The 26,403-nt window shown below is 46.1% G+C and overlaps 1 protein-coding gene and 1 long non-coding RNA gene across 10 annotated transcripts in view; one reads left to right on the plus strand and one right to left on the minus strand.

Annotated features, from left to right (window-relative positions):
* Positions 1-206: 206 nt before the first annotated feature.
* Positions 207-23,173, minus strand: LOC142830580 (uncharacterized). Its single transcript, XR_012905952.1, has 2 exons — positions 22,571-23,173; positions 207-2,567 (listed from the first exon to the last, which is right to left on the minus strand). It is a non-coding gene; the product is annotated as an uncharacterized LOC142830580 (long non-coding RNA).
* The window catches only part of CDC7 (cell division cycle 7), a 69,030-nt gene continuing 46,539 nt past the window's right edge, over positions 3,913-26,403 (plus strand). For 4 of the 9 annotated variants that reach the window (XM_075936504.1, XM_075936505.1, XM_075936510.1 and 1 more), the window contains exon 1: positions 5,694-5,728. In XM_075936504.1, the coding sequence (XP_075792619.1) occupies positions 5,709-5,728 (20 nt within the window). In that variant the 5' untranslated portion in view covers positions 5,694-5,708. Of the gene's footprint in view, positions 3,931-5,579; positions 5,729-22,274; positions 22,429-22,582; positions 22,628-24,600; positions 24,703-26,403 lie in introns of those variants that run through there. The other 5 variants (XM_075936509.1, XM_075936512.1, XM_075936506.1 and 2 more) reach the window with 5 other exon arrangements.

A 26,403-nucleotide genomic window follows, 5' to 3' on the forward strand; every position in this document is an offset into this window, starting at 1 on the left:
TTACCTGGGGGGCCGTATTAAACCGGTACACGGGCCGCAATTGGCCCGCGAGCCGGACTTTGGACATGCCTGATTTAAATGAAGAAAAACAAATCTTTGTAAGTTAAAGACCTGAGCAATGCTGGGTAAATCTTCTAGTCCTAATATAAAAAGACTTTTGTTGTTTGGGGGTTGGGGCAAAGCAGAAACTTGTGACATACCATGACCATCATCAACATACTTTATTGAATTATTAATACATTTGAAACTGGAGAAAACTAAGTACTGCATAAAGCTAAAATTGATTGCTAAGAGAGAGGAAGTTTAGATTTATTTTTCAGTTATAGTTTGTCAGAAGGCTGAATTGCTATACCATGGGAAATTCAGACATTTCAAAATTAGTTTTTTGATGTAGGAAAGCTGAAATTTCTAAATTACTTACAGGACAAAAATTTTAAAAAAATGTATTGGAAATATCAAAACATCAAATATAAAAGATACTTTCAAATGTTAAATATAACATTTAACATTATATCAACTCAAATCAAAATTAAACAAGAAAGTCTAAATGAAACATTTTTATCTTATTGAAAGGAAACATTTTGATATTATCAAAACAAAATGAGGCAGTCAAAACAATTCATTTCAAGAATTTTTTGACAAAGATGCCACAGAAATCAACACTTTCCCTTGTAATGTTTCAAGTTTGGCAAAATTGCATTTTTCCAACAGAAAACTCTTCTGTTAACAATTTTTCAACCAGCTTTACTTCAGTTGAACAGGTTCTCAGAGAGAACAGGACAGTGAAATGAGACTTCTTCGTATGTTTACTCATGTTGATTCCATTCCAGGTGTATGTTTGCCCATGTGAACAGTCAATAGAGATTTTTGCCTTAGCAGTGTCCATGGGATTGGCTGTGGCGCCCCCTGGAGTTGCTTATGTGATGCTATATTAGGCACCACTGGCCCTATTCCCTCTCTGTTCTTTATTTCTACAGATCTAAGAGCCCTATTTTGCATTGCAGGAGCCTACCAGTTCTTACAGTTAATTGTTCTCTTTCCTTTATATTTAGTTTTTAGGTACTTAGACTATTAAGTTAAGTGTTAATGTAATAGTTTAGTAGTTAGAGTCCTGGCTGGGAATGCCGTCTTCCCCAGGCTTTAAGCCATGTTCATCATGCAGAAGACCAATGTCCATTAGTGACCCCATGATGCTGTTTAAAGTGTTTGGGGGAGTCCCATAGAAAGGACAAGTGCAGGATCTGCAAAGTCTTTCAGCCTCAAAATCAAAAGGAGCAGGATATCCAATTCAAGGATCTTCTCATGGACACTGCACTTTGTCTGGCCTTGGAACCCTCCGGATTGGACTCCACACCTACCACCTTGGCATCAAAGCAGAACGCACGGCCAGCACCAGAATTCACCAGGCACCATTCCCCCTCACTAGTGCCTAAGAAGCTGCTAAAGATGAAGGGCCCACCAGCACCAGAGGGGAAGAGGACTTTGGGAAAAAGACCTGTGTCAGGCAGGCCACATGTTCGCTCTGCAGGCCACATGTTCGCACAGGGTCGCTGCTGTGGTTGGATCCCCTAGTTCAGCCGGGGATCTGAATTCTGAAAGCAGCAGTGGACCATGGCTCCTCATAATGCTTTTGATGGACAAAGAATAAGTTATTTAGAAGACCCAGGTACTTCACACCCTGATCTCCACCTACAAGGCACGGGACACCACCAAAATACTAATCCCCATACCCATGATATCAACGGGCCTCCTGCCAAAAATTGTCAAGACAAAGATCATCGACTAGGCTCTCTCTCAGGTATTGATACTCTCCAATGCAGGATCATTCCCGGTTGTGGCATTGGTCTCCAACTCCCCAGTACCATTCTTTGGGCAGGCACTGATCCACGCCATCTCCTTACTGGTCGCCAGTGAGGCTCAGTTGGCCAACTCAGGACTGTACAGCTCTGCCCTGGTTACAAAAAGGACAATGGTCCAAGTCAGAGGGAAAGTTCAGCCCCTCATCAAGAAAAGGTAAATCACCACCATCCCACAAGATCAGTGCGGCTCCGGAAGCAGCAGCATCAGAGACAGTGGCCCACTCAGTGGTTGTATTGGAATCTGTGGGGCATACCTATTATGCTGATCCTGTACTCCCACCATTCTTCCCTGATTGCAATGGACAAACTGTCCCTGGCACCAGAATCAAAGCACAGCACCAAATCTGTCACCATAGCATGCTCTGACATCCAACCCGTGGGACTCCATCGGCAAGTTCAAAGAGGCCCTTCCACAGGACCGAGCCCAGAAGTTCGTTGCCTTAGTGGAGGAAGGCACAGCGATAGCGAGAGGCACACTCCAAATTGCCTGGGATGCTACGGACTAGGTGGCAGGGCAGTCAGCAGTGCAGTAGGTGGAGCTCCTAGTTACAGTCCTCTCTTCAAGTTACCACTCTTCAAGACTTCCTGTTTGAGGGAACAGGACACTTCTCTGAGATTAGTAATGCTTGGCTCCACAGCCTTAAAATCTCCTACACCAGTCCTCTGCCACCTCAGTCAAGGTTGACGTGGTGATCCCCAAACAAGCACCTTTGCAGGATAAAAGACAGAGACGAGGGGGTTTAAGCAGCACTACCATCCATCTTTATATTAGCAAACTTTGTTAATATTTTAATTAATAGATTTTTAGCAATATTATTTGTTAATGTTATAAAAATGACCAATGTTTTCCGGATGGTATGTAGCATGTATTCCTAAGGTCATATATAGCTGAAATTTGCACTAGGTTGTATTTGCACACTATTGAACATTCATTATCCATATTCTTAGAAAGCATCAGAAAAGCACTGTCCAAGTAAATTTATGAACTGTTATTGAAATTGGAGGGTTTTTTATTTTAATCAGATTCTGTATCAGGAATTCATCACATCCCTAGTTATAGTTATTTTAAACAAGCAAAAAGCATAAATAACAAATATCAACATAACAAATGAGAACTAGGCTAGCAGAAAATAGGCACTACACAGAGATAAAATATAAGGTAATATAATAATTACATTCAGCCAGATATTTAATTTAATAATCTATTGTGTTTTACAAAAAGGGGCAACATATTTTATCAAAGGTATCTAATATCTTTAGTTCAAAATGAAGCCTTTTCAAAGCAGGGAACCATCAACACCTGAGTGGCTGGTATGTAGGTCTACACTACAGCTTTTTCCTATTTTTTTTTTTTTTGGAAGAGGCTTTTCCGAAATTTGACCTGTCTACACTGGACCAAATTTTGGAAAATCTCCCTCTTTCAGAAGATCCCTTCTTCCTCATGGAATGAGGAAGACAAGGCTTCTGAAAGAGCACATTTGCACTTCTGCAAAGAAAAAGCAGAAGAGCAAATGCGTTCCCTGGACGTGGCGGAGTTTTTCTGGGATATCTCCAGTATCCTGGAAAACCCCCACAGTGTAGATGTACGTGTGTGTGTGTGTGTGTGTGTGTGAGCATGTGAGCGTGCGCAGCCATGTGTGTGCATGCGCAGGGCTATATAGTTCTGAAACATTTGCTGGAAATAGGACTTCAGGAGTGTGGAGGAGGCATAAGCAGAATCCAGAAGCTTTCTGTGATTCTGCAGCCACTGAATATTAGTACTTCTGAAACTGGAGAAAACTGGGTATTGTATAAAATAACATCAGGAAGAGGCTTCTGAACACTAAAATATAGTCCACAGGCAATTTTCTAAAGAAACCCCCTTTCTATGATGCTGTCCTCTTTTTTAATATTTTAAGCCAGTTGCCTTAAGTGATATATGTATCACTTTTCTTTCAGTACAAAATTTCTCTCTTTGATAGACTGCTTTTATCTCAGGGCCCCAACACTGCTGTCTGCTGGGGGCACTGTAACTGCTTCATTCTGCCTGCTGGGACTTCAGCATACCTCAGTCAGGCCTGTTGGAGTTGGGGTAAGACATGGTTTTCTTTGTATATATTTCTTTGTTCTTTTATATAGGAGTATGAAACAGTTTTCTTATGAACTATAATTCTTTGTTCTTTTGTTAGTAGCTCTTTAGAAGTGAAAGTATGGCATGCAAACGGAAAACAGACATCATGTCTTTGTTGCTCTCTGCTGTATCTGTCTCAAAATCAGTGAACGGAAGATCTCATTCTGCTTTCAGTTACACCAGTATAAATCAGGAGTAATTCAACTGAAGTTAGTGCAGTTTTACCAATGCAAAATTAATATAAATAAGAGGTGAATCAAACCCAGTGTTTCTACAGAAGGTTTAAGTGGAATATCACATTTTTGAACTGTTCATATATTAGGGGCATAGTCTCTCCAGGGTGATAGTGGGGAAGAATAGATTATAATGACTGGGGTGGTTACAATGACTTTTAATGATTTACAGAATGTACAGTAAGTTAAGGAATGTTTATTATTATAGTAGTCTATTTATAAAATGGCTTGTAGGCTATTATTCCATCTTGGTGCTACATGCCAAATACAATGGGAAAATAACTAGATGTTTCAATCATATATGCCTAACTTCCTCCAGATTTAAATGTTAAAAGTTTAATACTAATCATATGCTATGATAGTATGCACAACTTTACTTTTGTATAGAATCCGCTATATAAGAATTCGATTTTTTTTAAATAATTTAAATCACAGAGGGTATGTCTACACTACCCCGCTAGTTCAAACTAGGAGGGTAATGTAGGCATACCGTATTTGCAAATGAAGCCCGGGATTTGAATTTCCCGGGCTTCATTTGCATAAGCGGGGAGCCGCCATTTTTAAAACCCCGCTGGTTCGAACCCCGTGCAGCGCGGCTACACGGGGCATGAACTAGGTAGTTCGAACTAGGCTTCCTAGTTCAAACTACCGTTACTCCTCGTGAAATGAGGAGTAACGGTAGTTTGAACTAGGAAGCCTAGTTCGAACTACCTAGTTCGTGCCCCGTGTAGCCGCGCTGCACGGGGTTCGAACCAGCGGGGTTTTAAAAATGGCGGCTCCCCGCTTATGCAAATGAAGCCCGGGAAATTCAAATCCCGGGCTTCATTTGCAAGTGCGGTATGCCTACATCACCCTCCTAGTTCGAACTAGGAGGGTAGTGTAGACATACCCTGAGATGACCAGTTTTAAAGAAAACAAACAATGTGAAACCAGTAAGTTTAAGAAATACTATAAAAGACAGCTTTAAAGTAGTCATCGTTGCTGCTTACTGATATTGCTGGCTAGATTCTCACTCCATTAAAGCTTTTTATGCCACTGAAGTCAAAATATGGAAAAATAGAAACATTATGGTGAAAAAAAATTACCCACTTTAAAAAAAAAGCTGTGGGGAAGGTGGTAAACATGCAAATACAGAAACAGTTAGTACAATCCCTTGCACAAATATATTTGTAAATTATCACACTTTCAAAATAACATTGTGTGAATTATCACTGACAATAGCAAGTTTAACTTGGAGAATAACTTGAACTTGAACCATGGACTATATTTAACCAGGCAATATTGTAGAGGTGGAAATAGATAAATATGCGGACACAGAAGATTTCCTTTCTTAAAGCAAGGTGAGGGTTTGGTTGTTCCAGGAAAACGTGAAGTGCCTGGAATGGGATTATTTTTTATCACATGGAAATGGAGGAAGCTACAGGAGGGATAGCTACACTGCAGAGTGACCACTGGAGAGCGACCACACCAACAAGAGACTGGCCAGCTGGCGACAGAGCTGTTTACATGGCCAGTCACTGGACTGGGTAAGTGGCTTCCCTGCCCCAAGCCTTTCTCCACAGCCCTCGGCCACAGTGTTGAATGGAGGGGGAGTCCCATCAGTCACTGGCTGCCACCACAGCCCCCCAAACAGCAAAGCCCACACCCACAGGAGACTCAGTAACCATGGACCATCCCATCTGGAAGAGACTCCCCTTCTCTAGGTAGGCCAGGGCCTGTCACCGTCCCCTCTGCAGTAGACTCTCCCGTTCTGGAAGAAGCCTGGAACCTCAGTGCACCCCATCCTGTAGGAAACACCACCTTTTGAAGAGAGGCCAGGAACCATAGCCCAGGCCCCCACTCAGAGCCGCCCCCTCTGAGGAGAGGCCTGGTGTCCCCAGAGGAAACACACCTACCACAGAAGAGACCAGGAACCACAGGGTCCCCTCCCCTTAAGTTCTGTCCCCTGGGGAAGCTGGAGATAACTGGCAACTTGGCCAGGCTGGAGCAGCCCCTGCGCTCCAGTCCAGTGGGGTCCATCACACTGCGCTGCTGGAGGAGGGCACTCCAGCCCAGCCCAGCCACCAGATAACTGGGCAGCACAGTGGGCCCAGACAGCCTGGATCAGCCAGCTCCCTGCCTGCAGCAAGTTGAGTCCAGTCTGGCTGGAGCAACCCCTGCCCACAGTACAGGGCAGCAGGCCCAGCCTGGCCTGAGCAGAAGCTCCTCACCCACAGTACAATGGGCTCAGCCCAGTGTGGCCAAAGCAGTTTGCAATGCAGCACATCTGGCTACACTGGAGCCATGGGCAAAGGGTTGCTCCAGTCAGGCTGGACCCATCATGCTACACTGCGGGTGTGGGGCCACTCCTGCATGGCCGGGCCCCCTGCGCCATGGGCAAGGGACTGTTCCAACCCAGCTGGGCCTATCTAGGCTAGAGTGGCCCCCCTGCCTGCATGATCCTAGTTAATCAATTAAATGTAACGTTTTACTGGTTTAAAATAGGATTTTACATCCCTACTGCCCAGTTGTTTGGTTTTCTTTAGGACTCAGGTTGTGTTAGGGAACTTTCTCTTCCCCCGCCCGATTCTTTTCATGAAGATGGAAAGCAAAAGACCAGAAGTCTGAAGTGCAGGCAATGTGATGTTTATTGGACTTAGTTTCAAGCAAGCATGTCCATAGCTTTGATGCCATAAAGCCTATTTTCTAGTGTTCCTGGGTCCAACTCTGATGCCACAGAGTGTTTACCCATATCCCCACTCACTATTCTCATCTCCAGCTTCTTTGCAGGCCCAAATATAACTGGAGCAAATGCCCCTGATCCTACCCCTCACAACTTATGGTAATATATCGTTTTGTGGGTGTCATGAGTCTGGGGTCTTAATACCATCTCTGTGACGGGGTCGTGGAGCAAAGCGCACCCCCGCCACTAGACCTCCGCCGGGGGCCGGACAAGCCGCTCTCCCCTCGGACCGCGGTGAGAGAAGAGCTGGCAGCCGGAGCGGAGCTGGCGAGCAGCATCCAGTTCCCTGGCGGCACATGCGCCTTCGACCCCAGACATGGCAGCACCGGCGCAGGTGCAATGGGGGGCAGCTCAGGTGAGGTCAACGGAGGAGGGGCAGGGAGCCGGCCCCGGGATGCCGGTGCAGGAGGGGAAGCGGCAGTGTTAAAAGGAGGAGAGGTGGAGAACAGAGAGAGGAGCGGCCGGGACTGAGGGAGGACTGGGAAAACTGAGGATAGTGGAACAGGAGGCGGACGGTGAAGCCCAGACACTTGGGGGTGAGGAAGTAGCCAGGGCAGGCGGACATAGAACTGCTCGTGGGCTGACGTGTTTAGGCGGTTAGCCCAGTCAGCCAGTTGGGTGGCGTCATAGAATCATAGAATCATAGAATAATAGGACTGGAAGGGACCTCAAGAGGTCATCGAGTCCATCCCCCCGTCCTCAAGGCAGGACCAAGCTCCGTCTACACCATCCCTGACAGATGTCTATCCAACCTGTTCTTAAATATCTCCAGAGAGGGAGATTCCACCACCTCCCTTGGCAATTTATTCCAATATTTGACCACCCTGACAGTTAGGAATTTTTTCCTAATGTCCAATCTAAACCTCCCCTGCTGCACTTTAAGCCCGTTACTCCTTGTCAGAAACCAAGAGGAACAAATTTTCTCCTTCCTCCTTGTGACACCCTTTTAGATATTTGAAAACCGCTATCATGTCCCCCCTTAATCTTCTTTTTTCCAAACTAAACAAGCCCAGTTCATGAAGCCTGGCTTCATAGGTCATGTTCTCTAAACCTTTAATCATTCTTGTAGCTCTTCTCTGTACCCTTTCCAATTTCTCCACATCTTTCTTGAAATGTGGCGCCCAGAACTGGACACAGTACTCCAGCTGAGGCCTAACTAGTGCAGAGTAGAGCGGCAGAATGACTTCACGAGTTTTGCTTACAACACACCTGTTGATACAACCTAGAATCATATTTGCTTTTTTTGCAACAGCATCACACTGTTGACTCATATTCAACTTGTGGTCCACTATGACCCCTAGATCCCTTTCGCCATGCTCTTTCCTAGACAGTCGCTTCCCATCTTGTATGTATGGAACTGATTGTTCCTTCCTAAGTGGAGCACTTTGCATTTCTCTTTATTAAACCTCATCCTGTTTACCTCTGACCATTTCTCTAACTTGCTAAGGTCATTTTGAATTATGTCCCTATCCTCCAAAGAAGTTGCAACCCCACCCAGTTTGGTATCATCTGCAAACTTAATAAGCGTACTCTCTATCCCAATATCTACATCATTGATGAAGATATTGAACAGTACGGGTCCCAAAACAGACCCTTGAGGAACTCCACTTGTTATCCCTTTCCAGCAGGATTTAGAACCGTTAACAACAACTCTCTGACTACGGTTATCCAGCCAATTATGCACCCACCTTATCGTGGCCCTATCTAAGTTATATTTGCCTAGTTTATCAATAAGAATATCATGCGAGACCGTATCAAATGCCTTACTAAAGTCTAGGTATATGACATCCACCGCTTCTCCCTTATCCACAAGGCTCGTTATCTTATCAAAGAAAGCTATCAGATTAGTTTGGCATGACTTGTTCTTCACAAACCCATGCTGGCTATTCCCTATCACTTTATTACCTTCCAAGTGTTTGCATACGATTTCCTTAATTACCTGCTCCATTATCTTCCCTGGGACAGACAAACTGACCGGTCTGTAGTTTCCTGGGTTGTTCTTATTCCCCTTTTTATAGATGGGCACAATATTTGCCCTTTTCCAGTCTTCTGGAATCTCCCCTGTCTGCCATGATTTTTCAAAGATCATCCACGAGCCTTGTGGATAAGGGAGAAGCGGTGGATGTCATATACCTAGACTTTAGTAAGGCATTTGATACGGTCTCGCATGATATTCTTATTGATAAACTAGGCAAATATAACTTAGATAGGGCCACGATAAGGTGGGTGCATAATTGGCTGGATAACCGTAGTCAGAGAGTGGTTGTTAACGGTTCTAAATCCTGCTGGAAAGGGATAACAAGTGGAGTTCCTCAAGGGTCTGTTTTGGGACCCATACTGTTCAATATCTTCATCAATGATGTAGATATTGGGATAGAGAGTACGCTTATTAAGTTTGCAGATGATACCAAACTGGGTGGGGTTGCGACTTCTTTGGAGGATAGGGACATAATTCAGAATGACCTTAGCAAGTTAGAGAAATGGTCGGAGGTAAACAGGATGAGGTTTAATAGAGAGAAATGCAAAGTGCTCCACTTAGGAAGGAACAATCAGTTCCATACATACAAGATGGGAAGCGACTGTCTAGGAAGGAGCATGGCAGAAAGGGATCTAGGGGTCATAGTGGACCACAAGTTGAATATGAGTCAACAGTGTGATGCTGTTGCAAAAAAAGCAAATATGATTCTAGGTTGTATTAACAGGTGTGTTGTAAGCAAAACTCGTGAAGTCATTCTGCCGCTCTACTCTGCACTAGTTAGGCCTCAGCTGGAGTACTGTGTCCAGTTCTGGGCGCCACATTTCAAGAAAGATGTGGAGAAATTGGAAAGGGTACAGAGAAGAGCGACAAGAATGATTAAAGGTTTAGAGAACATGACCTATGAAGCCAGGCTTCATGAACTGGGCTTGTTTAGTTTGGAAAAAAGAAGATTAAGGGGGGACATGATAGCGGCTTTCAAATATCTAAAAGGGTGTCACAAGGAGGAAGGAGAAAATTTGTTCCTCTTGGTTTCTGAGGACAGGACAAGGAGTAATGGGCTTAAAGTGCAGCAGGGGAGGTTTAGATTGGACATTAGGAAAAAATTCCTAACTGTCAGGGTGGTCAAATATTGGAATAAATTGCCAAGGGAGGTGGTGGAATCTCCCTCTCTGGAGATATTTAAGAACAGGTTAGATAGACATCTGTCAGGGATGGTGTAGACGGAGCTTGATCCTGCCTTGAGGGCAGGGGGCTGGACTCGATGACCTCTCGAGGTCCCTTCCAGTCCTATGATTCTATGATTCTATGATAGCTAAAGGCTCAGATACCTCCTCTATCAGCTCCTTGAGTATCCTGGGATGCATTTCATCAGGACCTGGTGACTTGCTGACATCTAACTTTCCTAAGTGATTTTTAACTTGTTCTTTGTGTATCCTATCTTCTAAACTTACCCTCTCTCTGCTTGTATTCACTACGTTAGGCACACCTCCAGACTTCTCGGTGAAGACCGAAACAAAGAAGTCATTGAGCATCTCCGCCATTTCCAAGTTCCCTGTTACTGCTTCTCCCTCCTCACTAAGCAGTGGGCCTACCCTGTCCTTGGTCTTCCTCTTCCTTTTAATGTATTTATAAAAGGTCTTCTTGTTTCCCTTTATGCCTGTAGCTAGTTTGATCTCATTTTGTGCCTTTGCCTTTCTAATCTTGCCCCTGTATTCCCGTGTTGCTTGCCTATATTCATCCTTTGTTAGTTGTCCTAGTTTCCATTTTTTATATAACTCCTTTTTTATTTTGAGATCATGCAAGATCTCCTTGTTAAGCCAAGCTGGTCTTTTGCCATATTTTCTATCTTTCCTACACAGCGGAATTGTTTGCTTTTGGGCCCTTAATAACGTCCCTTTGAAATACTTCCAACTCTCCTCAGTTGTTTTTCCCTTCAGTCTTGCTTCCCATGGGACCTTACCTACAAGTTCTCTGAGCTTATCAAAATCTGCCTTCCTGAAATCCATTACCTCAATTGTGCTGGTCTCGCTTCTACCTTTCCTTAAGATCATGAACTCTATTATTTCGTGATCACTGTCCCCTATACTGTCTTCCACTTTCAAGTTCTCAACTAGTTCCTCCCTATTTGTTAAAACCAAATCCAGAACAGCTTCTCCTCTAGTAGCTTTCTCAACCTTCTGAAACAGAAAGTTGTCTCCAATGCAGTCCAGAAATTTATTGGATAGCCTGTGCCTCGCTGTGTTAGTTTCCCAACATATGTCTGGATAGTTGAAGTCCCAGGGAAGGAGCACCCCCACCTTAGGACCCTGGGCTGGGGCCTGGAAAGAGGGTGGGCCCAGGCCCCCCTCCACCTCCGAGCAAGGGGGGAAGCATAAAGAAAGGAAGAGTCCGCGTCCCCACTGGGTGAGGGACATAGTCAGGAGGGCTGGGACAAGGGCGGCGAAGGAGGGGACCCCGGACGGGGGGGGGATGTGACCCCTCACAATCTCTTTTGTATACATTGGAGGAGTAAAGAGTGAGGTTGACTCTTATTGTTTTGTATGCCTCCCCTCCCCCTGACTGTTTGTTTGACCTGGGCTTGAGATAAGTGCCAGGCAGCCTTTCACTATGTCTTTATATATTACACTTCCACCAAGGTTAGCCCTCTGGCCCTGTCACTGAAGTCCTCCCCTTACAAGGTACCAAAGTTCCACTGGAGAACTGTCTACTCTCAACTGCCTGCTCTATGCCACTTCCCCAGTTGTGGCAGAGGAACCCAGGTTTGTCCACTACTCTGGGCTCCAGTCCAGGGTTCCTATAGCTCAGGGATGGGGAAACTACAGCCTGAGGGTCAGATGCATCCTAGTTTGCCTTGGTCAGGCCTGCAAGACTTGGGGCTCCCCCTTGCCCACTGATGAGTGATCTGGCACTAGCACTCCAGCCACGGAGGGGGGAGATGCTGAACTTCGGTGCCCCCCCCCACGGTGGCTGGAGAGGGGGAAAACTCTGAGCCTCACAGGCCTGATCAAGGTAACCCACAGGCTGAGCTCTTCCTGAAAGGTAGGAAAGAATGGCTCCATGCTGGAATGTCAATGCAAGGAAGCTCTGTTCCCTGCACTAGCTTGCAGGCTCCTCTTGGCTGGGAATCCTGACCAATGGGAGTGTGGGGCCATGCCTGCCTGCATCCGTTGCACAGCTGTGCTAGGCAGGTGCCCCCATCTCCTGCACCCTTCTGCCCAGACTCCACACCACCAGCCCACTCCTGCACCCCTCCTGCTCAGACCCCAAATCCCCAGCCCAGTCCTGCATTTCTCCTCTTGCTCAGATCTTGGCCTCCAGACCCCTCTGTCACTTTTTCTACTGCCCAGACCCCCACACTCTCAACCCACTCCTAAACCCTACCTTCTGTCCAGGCCCCTAATCCTCACCCTACTCCTGCATCGTACCCTGCATTCACACTCTTCTCCTCCACCCTACCTCTCACCCAAATCCTGCACCCCCAGCCTGCTCCCAGGAGGCCCCCCTAACACCAACTGAACCCCTAATTTTTGTCCCCAATCCCAGACTCTAGGGGGTCCTAAAAATCTACTAGTTTTGGACCCCCAGAAGAATTAATCTGGCCTGGGGGAAGCCCTGAGCATTGGTGCCTCTCCCACTGCGGGGCTGGAGTGCAAGGGGAAGTCTAGCATCCCGAATTGCATGAGTGAGGTGGGGGGGTCTTCCCCCCCCCCGCTCATCAGTTGAGATCCACATCAGTGAAGTATTGTTTTGTTTTGCTTCTTCCTTATATGTGGCCCTCGACTGATTTTTTCTGGGTCAGTGGCTCCTCAACCCCAAAAAGGTTCCCTATCCCTGCTATACCTAGCAAATGTGGTCCACTTTCCCTCAGACTCTGTTGCTCTTTTCCTACAGCTTCTGGCTTCTTTTCTCTTGATGTATCATCTCAAACTCCCTCCCAGGAAATAACTACAGATTACTTCCTCTGTAGTCCCTTTTCTGCTGCTAGTTTCCTGGCTTTATACCAGCCCATCTTGTTACTACTCAATTGGACGTCATCATCCATCATTTCAACCCTAGACTCTCCCACAGATGCAGCCTGTCAGATTAATTAATTTAATTTAAATGTGCTCTACTTCCACAGGGTAAACTTTCTATCACAGGGTGTGAATCTTCTCCTTTGCTGATCGTGTCATCTGAAATTGCCGTCCTTCATCCCATAAATTCTCTGCTTTCAAATCCTTTGAGAAAATACTTTTTTTTTCCCATGCCCTATCCCTCTTACAAAATATAGTAAACACAGAAGCTACGTCTACACTGGCCCCTTTTCCGAAAGGGGCATGCTAATTTTAAACTTCGTAATAGGGAAATCCGCGGGGGACTTTGAAGTAGGAATAAGAGATCCTCCGGAATACGGCTTTATTCCGGAGGATCGGGCCAGTCTAGATGCTCTTTTCCGGCTTTTCTACAACACACCTGTTGATACAACCTAGAATCATATTTGCTTTTTTTGCAACAGCATCACACTGTTGACTCATATTCAACTTGTGGTCCACTATGACCCCTAGATCCCTTTCCGCCATGCTCCTTCCTAGACAGTCGCTTCCCATCTTGTATGTATGGAACTGATTGTTCCTTCCTAAGTGGAGCACTTTGCATTTCTCTTTATTAAACCTCATCCTGTTTACCTCTGACCATTTCTGTAACTTGCTAAGGTCATTTTGAATTAAGTCCCTATCCTCCAAAGAAGTCGCAACCCCACCCAGTTTGGTATCATCTGCAAACTTAATAAGCGTACTCTCTATCCCAATATCTACATCATTGATGAAGATATTGAACAGTACGGGTCCCAAAACAGACCCTTGAGGAACTCCACTAGTAAATTCGAACTAGGCTTAATCCTCGTGGAATGAGGATTACCTAGTTCGAACTAAGCACTTCGTTAGTTCGAATTAAATTCCAACTAGCGGAGTGCTAGTGTAGCGCCTATGAAAGTTAGTTCGAACTAACGTCCGTTAGTTCGAACTAACTTTGTAGTATAGACATACCCTGTGTAATAAGGATGCCATGGACTAACACTGCTCTATATAGGTATCAATTTCACAGAGAAAATAGATCAGCATCTCTCTAAGAAAATATATCTACTTGCCACTAGATGGCCTGCTACCCTCATGAACTAACTACAAACAAAGCCCCAGAGCCAGATTTGTTTAGTTCTCAAGTTACGTTGGTTTAAAATTAAATCCATTTGCAGTCACGCAGAACTATCAGAGTACCTTTCCCATATAATATATTAAATATATTAATTTCCTTGTAGGACAGGAACCCAAGTTTGTTCACTACTCTGGGTTCCAGTCCAGGGATCCTATACTTCAGGGGTGGTGAAATTATGGCCTGAGGACAGACCCAGTCCACGACTTGCCTTATAGTTGTCTTTTTAAAATGAGATGTCTTGGAAATATACTGGCCAGTGTCAACGGTCGTGACGCCCCAAAATCAGGGACAATGTTTCTTTTCCGCAGGGCAAATGCGGCCCTAATCCTAAACACAATTCCTCTTATCAGGGTAAATACAGCCCTGCAGGCCTTGTCCCAAAGTACAGTTCCCTTCACCAGGGTAAATATGGCCCTGCAGACCTAGTCCCCAAACACACACTTCTCTCTCTCTCGCTCTCTCTCTAGGTGAGTCTCCCCATACTGTTAGGCTGCATCTAGACTGGCCAGTTTTTCCGGAAAATCAGCCGCTTTTCCGGAAAAACCTGCCAGCTGTCTACACTGGCCGCTTGAATTTCCACAAAAGCACTGACTTCCTACTGTAAGAAATCAGTGCTTTTTGCGGAAATACTGTGCTGCTCCTGTTCGGGCAAAAGTCTCTTTTGCACAAAAGGGCCAGTGTAGATAGCTGAGATTTGTTTTCTGCAAAAAAGCCCCGATTGCAAAAATGGCGATCAGGGCTTTTTTGCGGAAAAGCACGTCTAGATTAGCCATGGACGCTTTTCTGCAAAAAGTGCTTTTGCGGAAAAGCGTCCGTGCCAATCTAGACGCTCTTTTCCGAAAATGCTTTTAGCGGAAAACTTTTCCGTTAAAAGCATTTCCGGAAAATCATGCCAGTCTAGATATAGCCTTAGGGAACAGGGTATTGGGAGAGAGGAGGTAGGGGGGCCCAGGCCCTCCCACTCCACCAGGTCCCAGCCTAGGGCCCTGTCGGCAATGGAGGCTTTCACTGCCTGCTCAGCAGGGGATCCTGCCCAAGTGTGCTGAGCTCCCAGAGGACAATCCTCCACCCTGCGACACTTCCTACCATCCCCAGTGCTCTGTTCGGCTCTCCAAGCGATGATCTGAGTGTCTGACCCTCGTGGATGGCCTCCCTGATCGGGGCTATCACTGGGTCTGCAGCTGAAGCAGCTGCTGTTGGGGTTGCTGCGCCTGGGGCGGCTGAGGCTGTGATGGCTGCTGCCAGGATGGCTGCTCCTGGGGTAGCTGCAGCGATTCAGAAGCTCCGGCCTGGGCTCCTTCCCCTCTGGTAGTCCACCCCGACTGCCTCTTATACTGCTACAGCACTTGGAGCATGCCCAGTCGAGGAAAAGGGGTGGGACTTCCTCCACGCACAGAGTCTTAGCCCCCTCCCCTTCAGTATGGGGTACACTCTCTCCATTACAGGCAGAAACATTTAAATTTTCACAGATAGTTGCCTGATATTTGTTGCTTTCTTCAATAGCTACAGTATTCCTGACCCTAACCTCTATCATCTCAGTTTACTTACCATATTTATATTTTATCTGCATAATGTGAAGCAGTTGCAGAACGGTTCACACATTTAGTTTGGGCCATATGCTCCATGGTTTGTATACCGCAGAGTGAAGAAAGCATCAGAACTTAATACAAATCCTGCCTTAAAAATCCTGTGCAAGCCAAATCTTTCAACTTGGAATGCTGCCATACCAAATCAGAGCGCTGAAATAATTTCCCACAGAGAATATGAAAGAAATCCACAAACTCCAAAAATGGGGTTGTGGTCTCAGGAAATGAGGGAAGAATCAGGCGAGAGTAAATGTACTACATGCTATCGTGGAAAAAACACCATATAAAGTACTATAGAAAATAGATTGCAAGTTCCTGTGGCTCAGAGCAGAAATTGTCATCTCAATGTAGTATATGTGGTCTTCCAAATAGATTTCAATTCATGTAGGGACATTAAAAAATGATTGAGAGGTCAACATTCGCTTCACATTTATAAATGTCCTTGCCCTCTATTCTAAATGTTCCTCATTTAGATGAGTAATCAGACCGATGTTTCTATTTGCCAGTGCAGGTAGTAAGGCGCTTAAGCTAGCAGAACTGGGAAGAATTGCACGAAGACAAGAGCTTCAGTGTCTCTCTACTCATGCTCTCGCCAGTTTGCAAAGTCATGGCAGCCCCTTTCCAGGCATACTTTGTACTTGATCTCTGTAGGTTGGTGAGGCAGATGAGAGAAAAAAGAGGGTCTGTGGAAGAACAAACTGTCCTCATCTGACATACATCTGATGAAGTGGGTCTTTGCCCACGAAAGCTTATGCTCCAATAAATCTGTTAGTCTATAACCGTGGTCACCAACAGGTCAATTACGATCGACTGGTCGATCGCGAGGCCTCGACCAGTCGATCGTGAGGCATCCTGTCCGCCCCATCCCCATTTCCCTCCCACCCCTGAGAAGCCCCACTACCTATCTCAAGTGAAAATGGAGGTAGTGTAGGTTTCCCGGGGATGGACAGAAGTCCCGCAGCTTAGCGCAACTTCCGGTGATTCCGGAAGCAGCGCTAGCTGCTCTGCCGGATGTACTGCGGGAAGGAGCATCAGCTCCCTGCACCGCACAGGAGGGGTGAGTCAGCCCCGGGGCAGGCACGTACGGGGTTTCCCTGCGCCAAGGGGGTCGGCCCCTTGGCAGGTGCACGCGGGGCTTCCCTGCGCCCGGGGGGGAGGGTCAGCCCCCGGGGCAGGCGCGCGCACGCGGGGTTTTTCTGTGCCAGGGGGTCGGCCCCGGGGCAGGCACGCGCTGGTTTCCCTCGGGGGGGGGGGGGAATCCTGGGAGGAGGAAGATACAGGGGACTTTCTGCCTCCACTGGCACCCCACTCCCCAGCTCCCACTCCCCAGCCACAGAACTCTGTCCCCACTCCCCTGTCCTCAGCTACAGAACACTGTCCCCACTCCCCAAACTCTGTCCCCAGCCACAGAATTCTGTCCCCACTCCCATCCCCAGTCACAGAATTCTGTCCCCACTTTCCTGTCCCCAGCCACAGAATTCTGTTCCCACTCCCCTGTTTCCAGCTACAGAACTCTGTCCTTATTCCTGTCCCCACTGGCACTCTATCACCTGCCACAGAACCCTGTCCTCTGCCCTCCCAGCACCCTGTTCCCTCTTCCCTGCCCCCCGCCGCAGAACTCTGTCCTCACAAAATGTATAATTATAAATGCTTCATTTTAGATTTAAATAGCATGAATAAAAACCAGACCATTTATTTCATAACTATAAATATGTTATTTTAATTTTATATATCGCATAATTTAAAAATAAATTGTTTATCAGAGTGTGTAAGTAAGGGCTGGGGATAGCAAGTGATGGACAGGAGGAGAATAGAGAGGGCGGGGCTTCAAGGAAGGGGTGGGACGGTAGATCTTCGCCTGTTCGGAGATTTAAAATGTGATCTTGGGTGTAAAAAGGTTGGAGACCACTGGTCTATAAGTTGCCACAGGACTTCTCGTTGTCCTCACTGGTTACTTTGGGTAAGTGAATTATTCACAGCCTGATTTCTGGTCTCTCTGCAACAGACTGAGGTTGGAAACCCTATCTCAGCGATAGGCAACCTAGACTACTGCGGGAGACTCATGAGTGGCCCTCCTTCATATCAGTGGGCAGCAAGCCTGTCATAATTAAGATGGTCTCCTGGGATAGCAAAACTACCCTAACTGCACCTGTATACCTAGAATATGCGGGGTGTACGGATTCAACCAGAGCAGCACTTTGATTAGACACAGAGGTAACATGCAGCTCTCACGGTCAATGTTGCGTGCAATCAGCATGCCCCTCACTTTAGGGATGTAAAATTCCAGTTAAAAGTTAGCTGATTAAATGTAATGTTTAACCAGTTAACCGTGATCCCATGGCAGGAGGCTGCTTCAGCCTGACTAAGCCCATTATGTTGCAGGCTGCTCTGCCCAGGCTGAGCCAAGCCCACCACACTGTGCCACAGATGGAGGGAGCCTGGTCAGAGCAGCCCCATGCTAGTTATTTTGTTACCCTGGTAACCCAGAAAGGGGTATGCTTGCCACTTTTGTAATACTGATAGGAAAAAATTTACATGCATGGATACCAGTGGAATCTGACAACCCAGTACATGGGTGTAATATATCAGGTGGTCTAGCGGCACCACTAAAGGGGTCAAATCAGGGTGAACTACTTATAATCAGGGCTACTTACAGCCCAAGACTGGGGTTCCCCCTCTGTAAGGCCCCAAACCAGCCACAAAATACATTTCAGCTGCAAATCTGTTGAACAAGAAGTTACAGAAGCAATCCCCTTCGGCTACGTCTAGACTGCAGGCTTCTTTCGGAAGCTTTTCTGGAAGAGACCTTCTGAAAAAACTTCTTCCGAAAGAGCGCATCCACACTTGCCAAGCGGATCAAAAAAGCGATCTGCTTTTCTGAAAGACAACGTCCAATCAGTGTATATGCTATCTCGCATTAAAGGCCACCTTGAACCACTTCAGGTAGGGCTTTAGGTCACCAGTTGCTTCTGTGTGCTGGTGCCAGTGCTTTGCAGATACACGTGCTTAAAGGGACCCCCCCCTTGACAGCCGTTTCTCTGCTTCTGCTGCGTGCTTGCCTACCTCTTCAAGGGACAGCAAACTCTTATTTTTCAGAAGCAGTTTGTATAACTTTGTTAATTTTTGTAGTCCATTTTTCAAAAGTACCTCTACCAAGAAGAAAGGCATAAAGAAAAAAGTATTTTCATCGAGATGATTAACTGTTTCTATTACAAGACATCTAATTATGCACTCCATATATCATCATATTATGAAGCTCAAAACAACAAAAGTCTGATTCATAGTTTTTCTTCCCAGGTACTACCAATTGAGTGTAAAAATACGTATTCATGAAGCTTTATTAAGAAAACCCAAATAATTCAAACAGTTTCTGCAATGGAGAAACAGAAGTAGAATATATTCTTATTTGCATATAAATGAAATGATGCTTTAGTGTCAGAGTGGAGAATTAAATAATATGAATTTTTACAATACAATTTTGACAGTGCCGTAAATATTAAGGGAATAAATTGCAATTTCCTAAAATTTAATTTTAGCTTTTATTACAAAAATATGCCTGAGAAGCCAAATCTTGCGCCTTATACATTTGTGAGTATCCCCATTGGCAATAAAATTACTCAAGTGAATAAAGTTACCACATTCAGCCCTATGTCAGATATCGAAGCAAGAGCTAGGTGCTATCCACACATCTACGAGGGGAACAGAAACATAATTTGGGCAATAAGAAGCATTAGACATGTTGGGAAACTCCACAGAACAATAACCAAAAAATTGCAACTCAAAAAGATTTTTCAAGTAGAAATAAAATGCAGTTAGGAAAAAAAAGATTTAGAGAATGTGCACAAGGGGCCAATTTTTGCCTTTAGCTACATGAATAAGAATAAGCAATCTTATTTGGCTCAAGAACAGAAATCTAAGTAAACTTTCCAATAGTGTTAGAAAATGTTGTGGCAATATTTAAAAGAAGTGTTCAAATTACTGAAGATGGATTGCTGCCTGATGGGAAAACTTGAGTTGTGCCTCTTCCAGAGCCTCTTAAAGTCTTCCTACCAAGCTGTTTCCTCCCCACTCTACCCCAGCCCACCTATAAGACTTCAGGTCAAGGGTTATAAAGTGTTATCTGATAGAGAGGCAGCAGCGTGGAGCCTGAGGGGGGCAGGCTGGAGCCTGAGGGGGGCAGGCTGGAGCCCATACGTTCAGGGTGTTGGGACAGATGGGAATGACTAGATCTTTAAAATAGGGTGAAAGAAGAAACTGTATTGTTAAGGGTTGTGTTTCTGACCTCTAACCTAGTCCAGGCTAGGGGCATACAGTCCCGAGTTGCAGAGCCCCTCCCAACACCAACTCACAAGCTAGATGAGAGAACTCTCCCAAATTCTAGCACACGGCTACTCAACACGTGGCCCAGGGGCCACATGCGGCCCGCAGCCTATTTGTTTGCAGCCCATGGTGCAGTTTGGATTTACGTGAGGTTCAACATGCGGCCCACGAATGGGAGCCAAAACAAATATAATGGTCTTCTGTTGATATGCGTTTTCATAGTTAAATTCCTGGACTGTCATTGCTCATTAACAGTGCTGTCATATAGGTGGAAATTGGGTAAATCTTGCATTTTGTTAATATCAGCAGGACTGACTTAAATGAGGCCTGTGTGTTGTGTAGTCTTGCCTTGATCTTTGTGTAACCCTTCTGCCAGGTAGTGCCAGCAGCAGCTAGGACCCGGTTCAATATCTAGGAGTCCCTTTTCATTCATCTCACACAGAACTGGCTCAAGCCCCCATCCAATAGCCTGGGAAATTCACACACCCCTGGGCGCCTCTGAGAGGCAATGCTTCCCCACTTGCAAGCACAGAGTCTGACTGTAGAAAATAAACTTTTAATGAAAGAGGGAGAAAAGTTACATGGCATTAGCTCAGAAAAATACCACAAACATAGTTTCTAACCCCCCACAAATAACCGTCCCAGCTCAAATAGACTGAGCAGTGTTCTTTGCCCCTCAGGCTCACTAGTACAACAATGTAAGGGTTCCATTCATTTTCCCAAATTTTCTCCATACCCCACTTCAAACGCCCCACTTACAGGTCTATCCAGTCAGTGCGGACCATAATACATCACCCTGATGATTCCACTCATTGAGCCTGAGGCAATGCCAGCTTTGTGCTGCTCCTGTGGTCTGCTGGCGCCGCCTGCTACCGCTCCTACTGGCTGCCTGCCAGTCGCTCTGCTGGCCGCCTGCTGGTAGTTCCCGCCAGCCGCTCCACTGGTCGCCTGCTACTGCTCCTGCTGACCAGTCGTTCCCACCAGCTGCCTATTCCCACTCCTACCAGGCCACTTGCTGGTCGCTTCCGCCAGCAATCTTGCTGGCTGCAATAGGTCTGGCTCCAGGCCAAACCAGTGAGTTCAGCTGTTAGTGATTTCAACTCTTTAGCCACTACCTAAAAGATTCCAGCTTCCACTGGACTAGTAAAAAGACTCCTGATAGAGTCTGCTTTAGGTCTATCCTTAAAACAAGGAGGGGGGGGGGGGGAGGGCAGGTTGAATCAGTCTTACAGCTCACACCAGGCAAGCATGAAGCAGGCCAGCTCAAGCCCTTTCCCCCCAACTCTGTTCACTCAACTCTGGAAGTGGGAGACTTGTTCATCTAAGACCTCTAACAATGATGGTGTGTCTACTGCAAGCACTGGTATCATATTTTACAGTTCTCACATTTAGGGGTAGCATGATTTGTGACCTCCACAACAGCCCAAATTAGTTACAATACATCACATTCCATTCTAACAACGGATCCTCCATCAGCCCTGGCTGAATTGGATTTATATAACCACACCTCAGATTCCTTCCCCATCCCGGCATGAGCTGTATTTACATCTCAACAGTTAATTATCTTGCAGCGCTAAACAATTTGGCTGTGTCTAGACTGGCCACTTTTTCCGGAAAAGCAGCCACTTTTGCGGAAAAACTTACCAGCTATCTACACTGGCCGCTTGAATTTCCGCAAAAGCACTCATGTAAGATTGTCACTGCTTTTGCGGAAATACTATGCTGTTCCCGTTCAGGCAAAAGTCTTTTTCCGAAAAACTTTTGCACAAAAGGGCCAGTGTAGACAGCAGAAATTTATTTTCCACAAAAAAGCCCCGATCGCAAAAATGGCGATCAGGGCTTTTTTGCGGAAAAACGCGTCTAGATTGGCCACGGACACTTTTCCGCAAAAAGTGCTTTTGCGGAAAAGTGTCCTGCCAATCTAGACGCGCTTTTCCGAAAATGCTTTTAACTGAAAACTTTTCCGTTAAAAGCATTACTGGAAAATCATGCCAGTGTAGACGTAGCCTTTGAGTGCACATACCCACCCCCCCAGGGCAGCTCTCTCCTTTTAGCTGGCTGGTAGAAAGCAGTAATTCACCCCCTACTTACATCTGTATTCATGCCCCTCAGGGTGATAGAAGCTATTTGCATGTATATGCAACCACACTTAAGTTGTGGCCCTGCCTGTGCTGTGAGTAGTATTGTGGCCCAGATTCCAAAGTTGAGAAACCCTGCTTTAGCATTAAGTGCTGGCCACGCCCCTCAAGTGGTGACTCGTCCCACGCCCGCTGGCCAATGGAAGCACTGTTTTCTTGTGAGCGTTGCTATTGGTGAAGCTTGTCGCTTCTAACGAACGCTAGGATTGGCTGCCACAGGGCTGTCTTCAAAAGGCGGCATCAGACAAAAGCCACAGTTTTGGCGCTCCTGGGATCGGCCGCCGCTCTGCCTGTGAGTGAATGAAAGAATCACCCCCCCCAACCGGGCCACCCCCCCCCCGTATGCCCGCCGGGTTCTTCCCGCTCTTGCGGGCTACCCCCTTCGTGCTGTGGCTGAATGGCCTTTAATGCCCCCCCCCCCCCGCGCCACTCACCGCCCGGGCTGAGCGCGGCCTGGGGAGGGCTCCTCTCCCGGGCAGCCGTGGCCGCTGGTACGTAGAAAGCTGCTTCCCGTTCCCACCGGCCAGCCCGGGCCTGCGCTTTGGCCCTCGGGCCTCTTGGGGTGGGGGTCGGCCGCTCTGCCGGCTGCGCTCGCTCCCGAAGCGCCCTGCTGGCGGAGGGGCTGAGCCCTGACGCGGGGTCCGGTCGGTGCCGCGTGCGACCAGTCTCCCACGCTGGGGAGCGAGACGCTGGAAGGGGAGAGGGCAACTAGCGTCCTGGTCACCTGCGTGGTCGTCGGGGGCCCGCGTTGCTGTAACTTCCACCCAGCGCCTCATACAGACGCGCGGCTCAGACTTTGTACCCTCCCCTCTTTCTTCCTTGGACCCAAGCTCCCAGGGAGAGTTAGCACCTTCCTCCACAGTTCCCTGCACTTGCGCTCGCCTCTTGCGTTGGCCTCGTGATCCACCGTGTTTAGCATTTGGGGGTTGTCTCCGGTAATACACCTGGTAAATTCTTTTGGGCAATAGCTGTTTAGTAGCGGAAGCCACACCTATGTTCTGAACATAAATCGGTCTTTCTTAATTGACCCCAAAACCTCTTTCCCTTTTATAAATATTGTCCGCCAAGCTGGAAAGCATGACCCATATGGTTTATTTTTTCAAAAAAAAAAGTAGAATACTAAATCCTGTGTATATTAGGATGGACATTAGGAAAAACTTCCTCACTGTCAGGCTGGTTAAATATTGGAATAAGTTGCCTAGGGAAGTTGTGGAATTTCCATCTCTGGAGATATTTAAGAGCAGGTTAGATACACATCTCTCAGGGATGGTCTAGACCAGTGGTATGCAACCTTTTTCCTGATGCAACGCCTGGGAAAATTTGGATTGAGCCCCCCCCCCCGCCCCCCCCAAAAATCGCAGTCCCTTTAAATGCTGCTCCACTTGCCTGCCGCTCTCCCTGCAGCCACCACATGTACGCCATGTCAGGAAAAAAATAACGGATGACCTGGCACTGCAACCCCCTGGAAGACAGCCGCAACCCCCTTGGGGGTCGCAACCCAGGGGTTGTGCACTGCTAGTCTAGACAGTGCTTGGTCCTGCCGTAAGGGCAGGGGACTGGACTCGACCTCTCAAGGTCCCTTTTAGGTCTAGTAGTCTATGATTCTATATCTGTTGGACAGCATTTCTACTCGCTCGTTTCAGAGTCTGTACATTATATACAAACTAAATGACAAAGTTTGTTAGCTTATGCTTGGTTTTTAATATTTATGTGTTGAGGCTGCAGTTTAAATGCAGTGGAAAGTGTGTATTTGACCAGGAGTCTGCTACAAGGGAGCTATCTTGTAAAGTTAACCTGCTTTGACAACTCCCAGATGTTTTTCTTCTGTCCGGAAGTACTGACATACTGTTGCTCAAACACTAATTATGTAGGTATGTCTACTTTTTGTACTGTAAGAGAAGGCTTATCTGTGGAAAATGTGAAATGTTATAAGCTTAATGCATTAGCTGAATTGTGAAAAAACTAGCAGAATTGTACCTGCATATCTTGTTTGTGATATGCCAAGCACTAAAAAGATCATATACTGTTTATTGTCGTTTAGTATAGGGCAAAGCAGCGTCAATGGAATTTTGTGGCATTTCAGTGTTGCAATGCTTATTCCTCAGTTCTGTGTCAGAGATGAGTTGGCTTTTCCAAAGGGGCTACTGAGTCTCTAATGATTTTCCCCCAGAGTGCATCTACACAGCATCCTTAGCTCGAAATAAGCTAATCAATTTGCGCTACGCAAATTGCATAGTTTATTTCGATTGTATTTCAAAATAGCTTATTTCAAAATAATGCACTATTCTGAAATTCTCCTTAACCCTTGTGGAATGAGGGTTATCGGGACATCAGAATAATCTGACTGTTGTTTCAAAATCTATTTTGAAATAAAGAACTACTTCAATATATGTGGAATACTATTCCGGGATAATTAACAACAGCTAATTATCTTGCAGGGCTAAACAATTTGAATGAGCATAATAGCTCTGCAGTGGAGATGTACCCACGTAGTCTATTTTTATTTACATGATCTCTTTCTAAGAGAAACTATATTATAATGCATATGCAGAACTGCCCAATTAAGGTAGGGTCCATAATCTTAATTTGTTTTTTCTAACTTTTGAGCCCTTGGTTTTGCAATCTCAGTACTATTCTTTACATGTAAATCTATGCATAGTTTTGTATGCTGTTAAATAAGGAAATTACCTTAGTTTGTTCTTCACTATTTGAAGCAATCCTAGATGAGGATGGGAAACTGCAATATCATTTCACAGATATTTGTTGACAGCAAAGGAATAATGGCACTCTGGAATCCTGGATTCCATTCCAGGCTCTTGAGGGCAGTGTACTCTAGCAAGCAGTGGGCCCAGCCTCTTCTGCTCATTCCCTCCAAATTTGATCCCTTATGCCCATTGCATTCAGCTTCTGCCTGTCCCAGCCTTGTCTATCCTCCACCTATAATCCATCTTAGTCCCATTCTCCTTACTGATGGTCATAGTCTCTTATCCCCAGTCTCCTTACTCAGAAAAGTTTAGTCTCACCCTTCCCCCACAACTCTGTCTCCTTGTGTGTCTGGTTCCAGTTTTCCCCCCAACAGCTCCTTGTTCTCAATTTTCTTGCCCTACCAGTTCGTTTCCTTTTTACTGGCACTTGATCTGCTCTAGGTTACAACCCTCCTGCACTAAACTTGATTCCCTGCCCCAGGTCAGAACCCCCCCCTGCACCCAGCCCATGGCAGGACCACTTCCTGAATCCAAACTCTCTACCAGACCCCCCTAGCATTTCCTGCACCCCAATACCCAACTCAGAGCTCTCTCCTGTACCCAAACTTCATTCCAGACCCTGCAGCCCTTCCATCAATATCCTAGAAAATTGCAGCCTCTGACCACTTACCAAATTCTTGGAATGACCTCATCCCATGTACTAGGCTCACCTATTCGTAAGATTGCCTGATTCTTCTATTGTAAGACCCTGTTTTCAGCTGTTTATATTTTTGCCAAATTTTAATGGTTTGAGCTGATATTTTCCATGCCGGGTGTTTGCCTCAGGATTAAGTTTTCTGGACAATTCCAACTAATACAGTTCAGCCATTTCTAAAAGCAAGATTAAGACTAACAGAAAGATGCATTATTTTCTGCATGTTAAAAATTTTTGGTGACTTAAATTTGTAGTGTCTTTATAGTTTAGAGCAGACCATGAAATCTAGCATGGAATGGCCTTTTTATCAGGGATATGTGCCTTTTGCTCTCTCAATGAAAGTCTGTCCAAATTTGGTCAAGGAATAAGCATTTTGAAAAAAATTTCAGTTTGTACCAGTCAGTAGAGATACCTAAGATTTTACCACCTACATTCCCTGAAGTTCTCATCTGTACCAGACATGCTCCAGTTCATGGTGAGCAGGACTTCCCTGCAATTGCAACTCTTGGCTGCTGCAAGCCATGCCAGTTAGAGCGTTTCAACAGAGAGCAGGAAGAAAATCCTCTCTTCAACTTTGAATGACATCCCTCCCCACTGGATGAGGAAGCTGCATGATTTGAATTCAAATGCATCTGGACCAGGGGGTGAGGAGAAGATTGAGGCATTAAAGGAGGGGGCACTGGGTCAGGTAGAAGGGGACTGAGAACATGTGGGACAGAAGGTGAGGAGATACATGATGAGGAACCAGAGAACTGCGACAAGCTGCTCGGGGAGGAAAGAGTAGGAGGGACAAAGTGGGAAGAGAAGCTAAGATTAGATGAATCAGGGCTGGAAGCAGGAGTATGTAGGAGGGGGTGCCAAGTGCAGT

The sequence above is a fragment of the Pelodiscus sinensis genome, chromosome 9, assembly GCF_049634645.1.
Source record: "Pelodiscus sinensis isolate JC-2024 chromosome 9, ASM4963464v1, whole genome shotgun sequence".
NCBI lineage: Eukaryota > Metazoa > Chordata > Testudines > Trionychidae > Pelodiscus > Pelodiscus sinensis.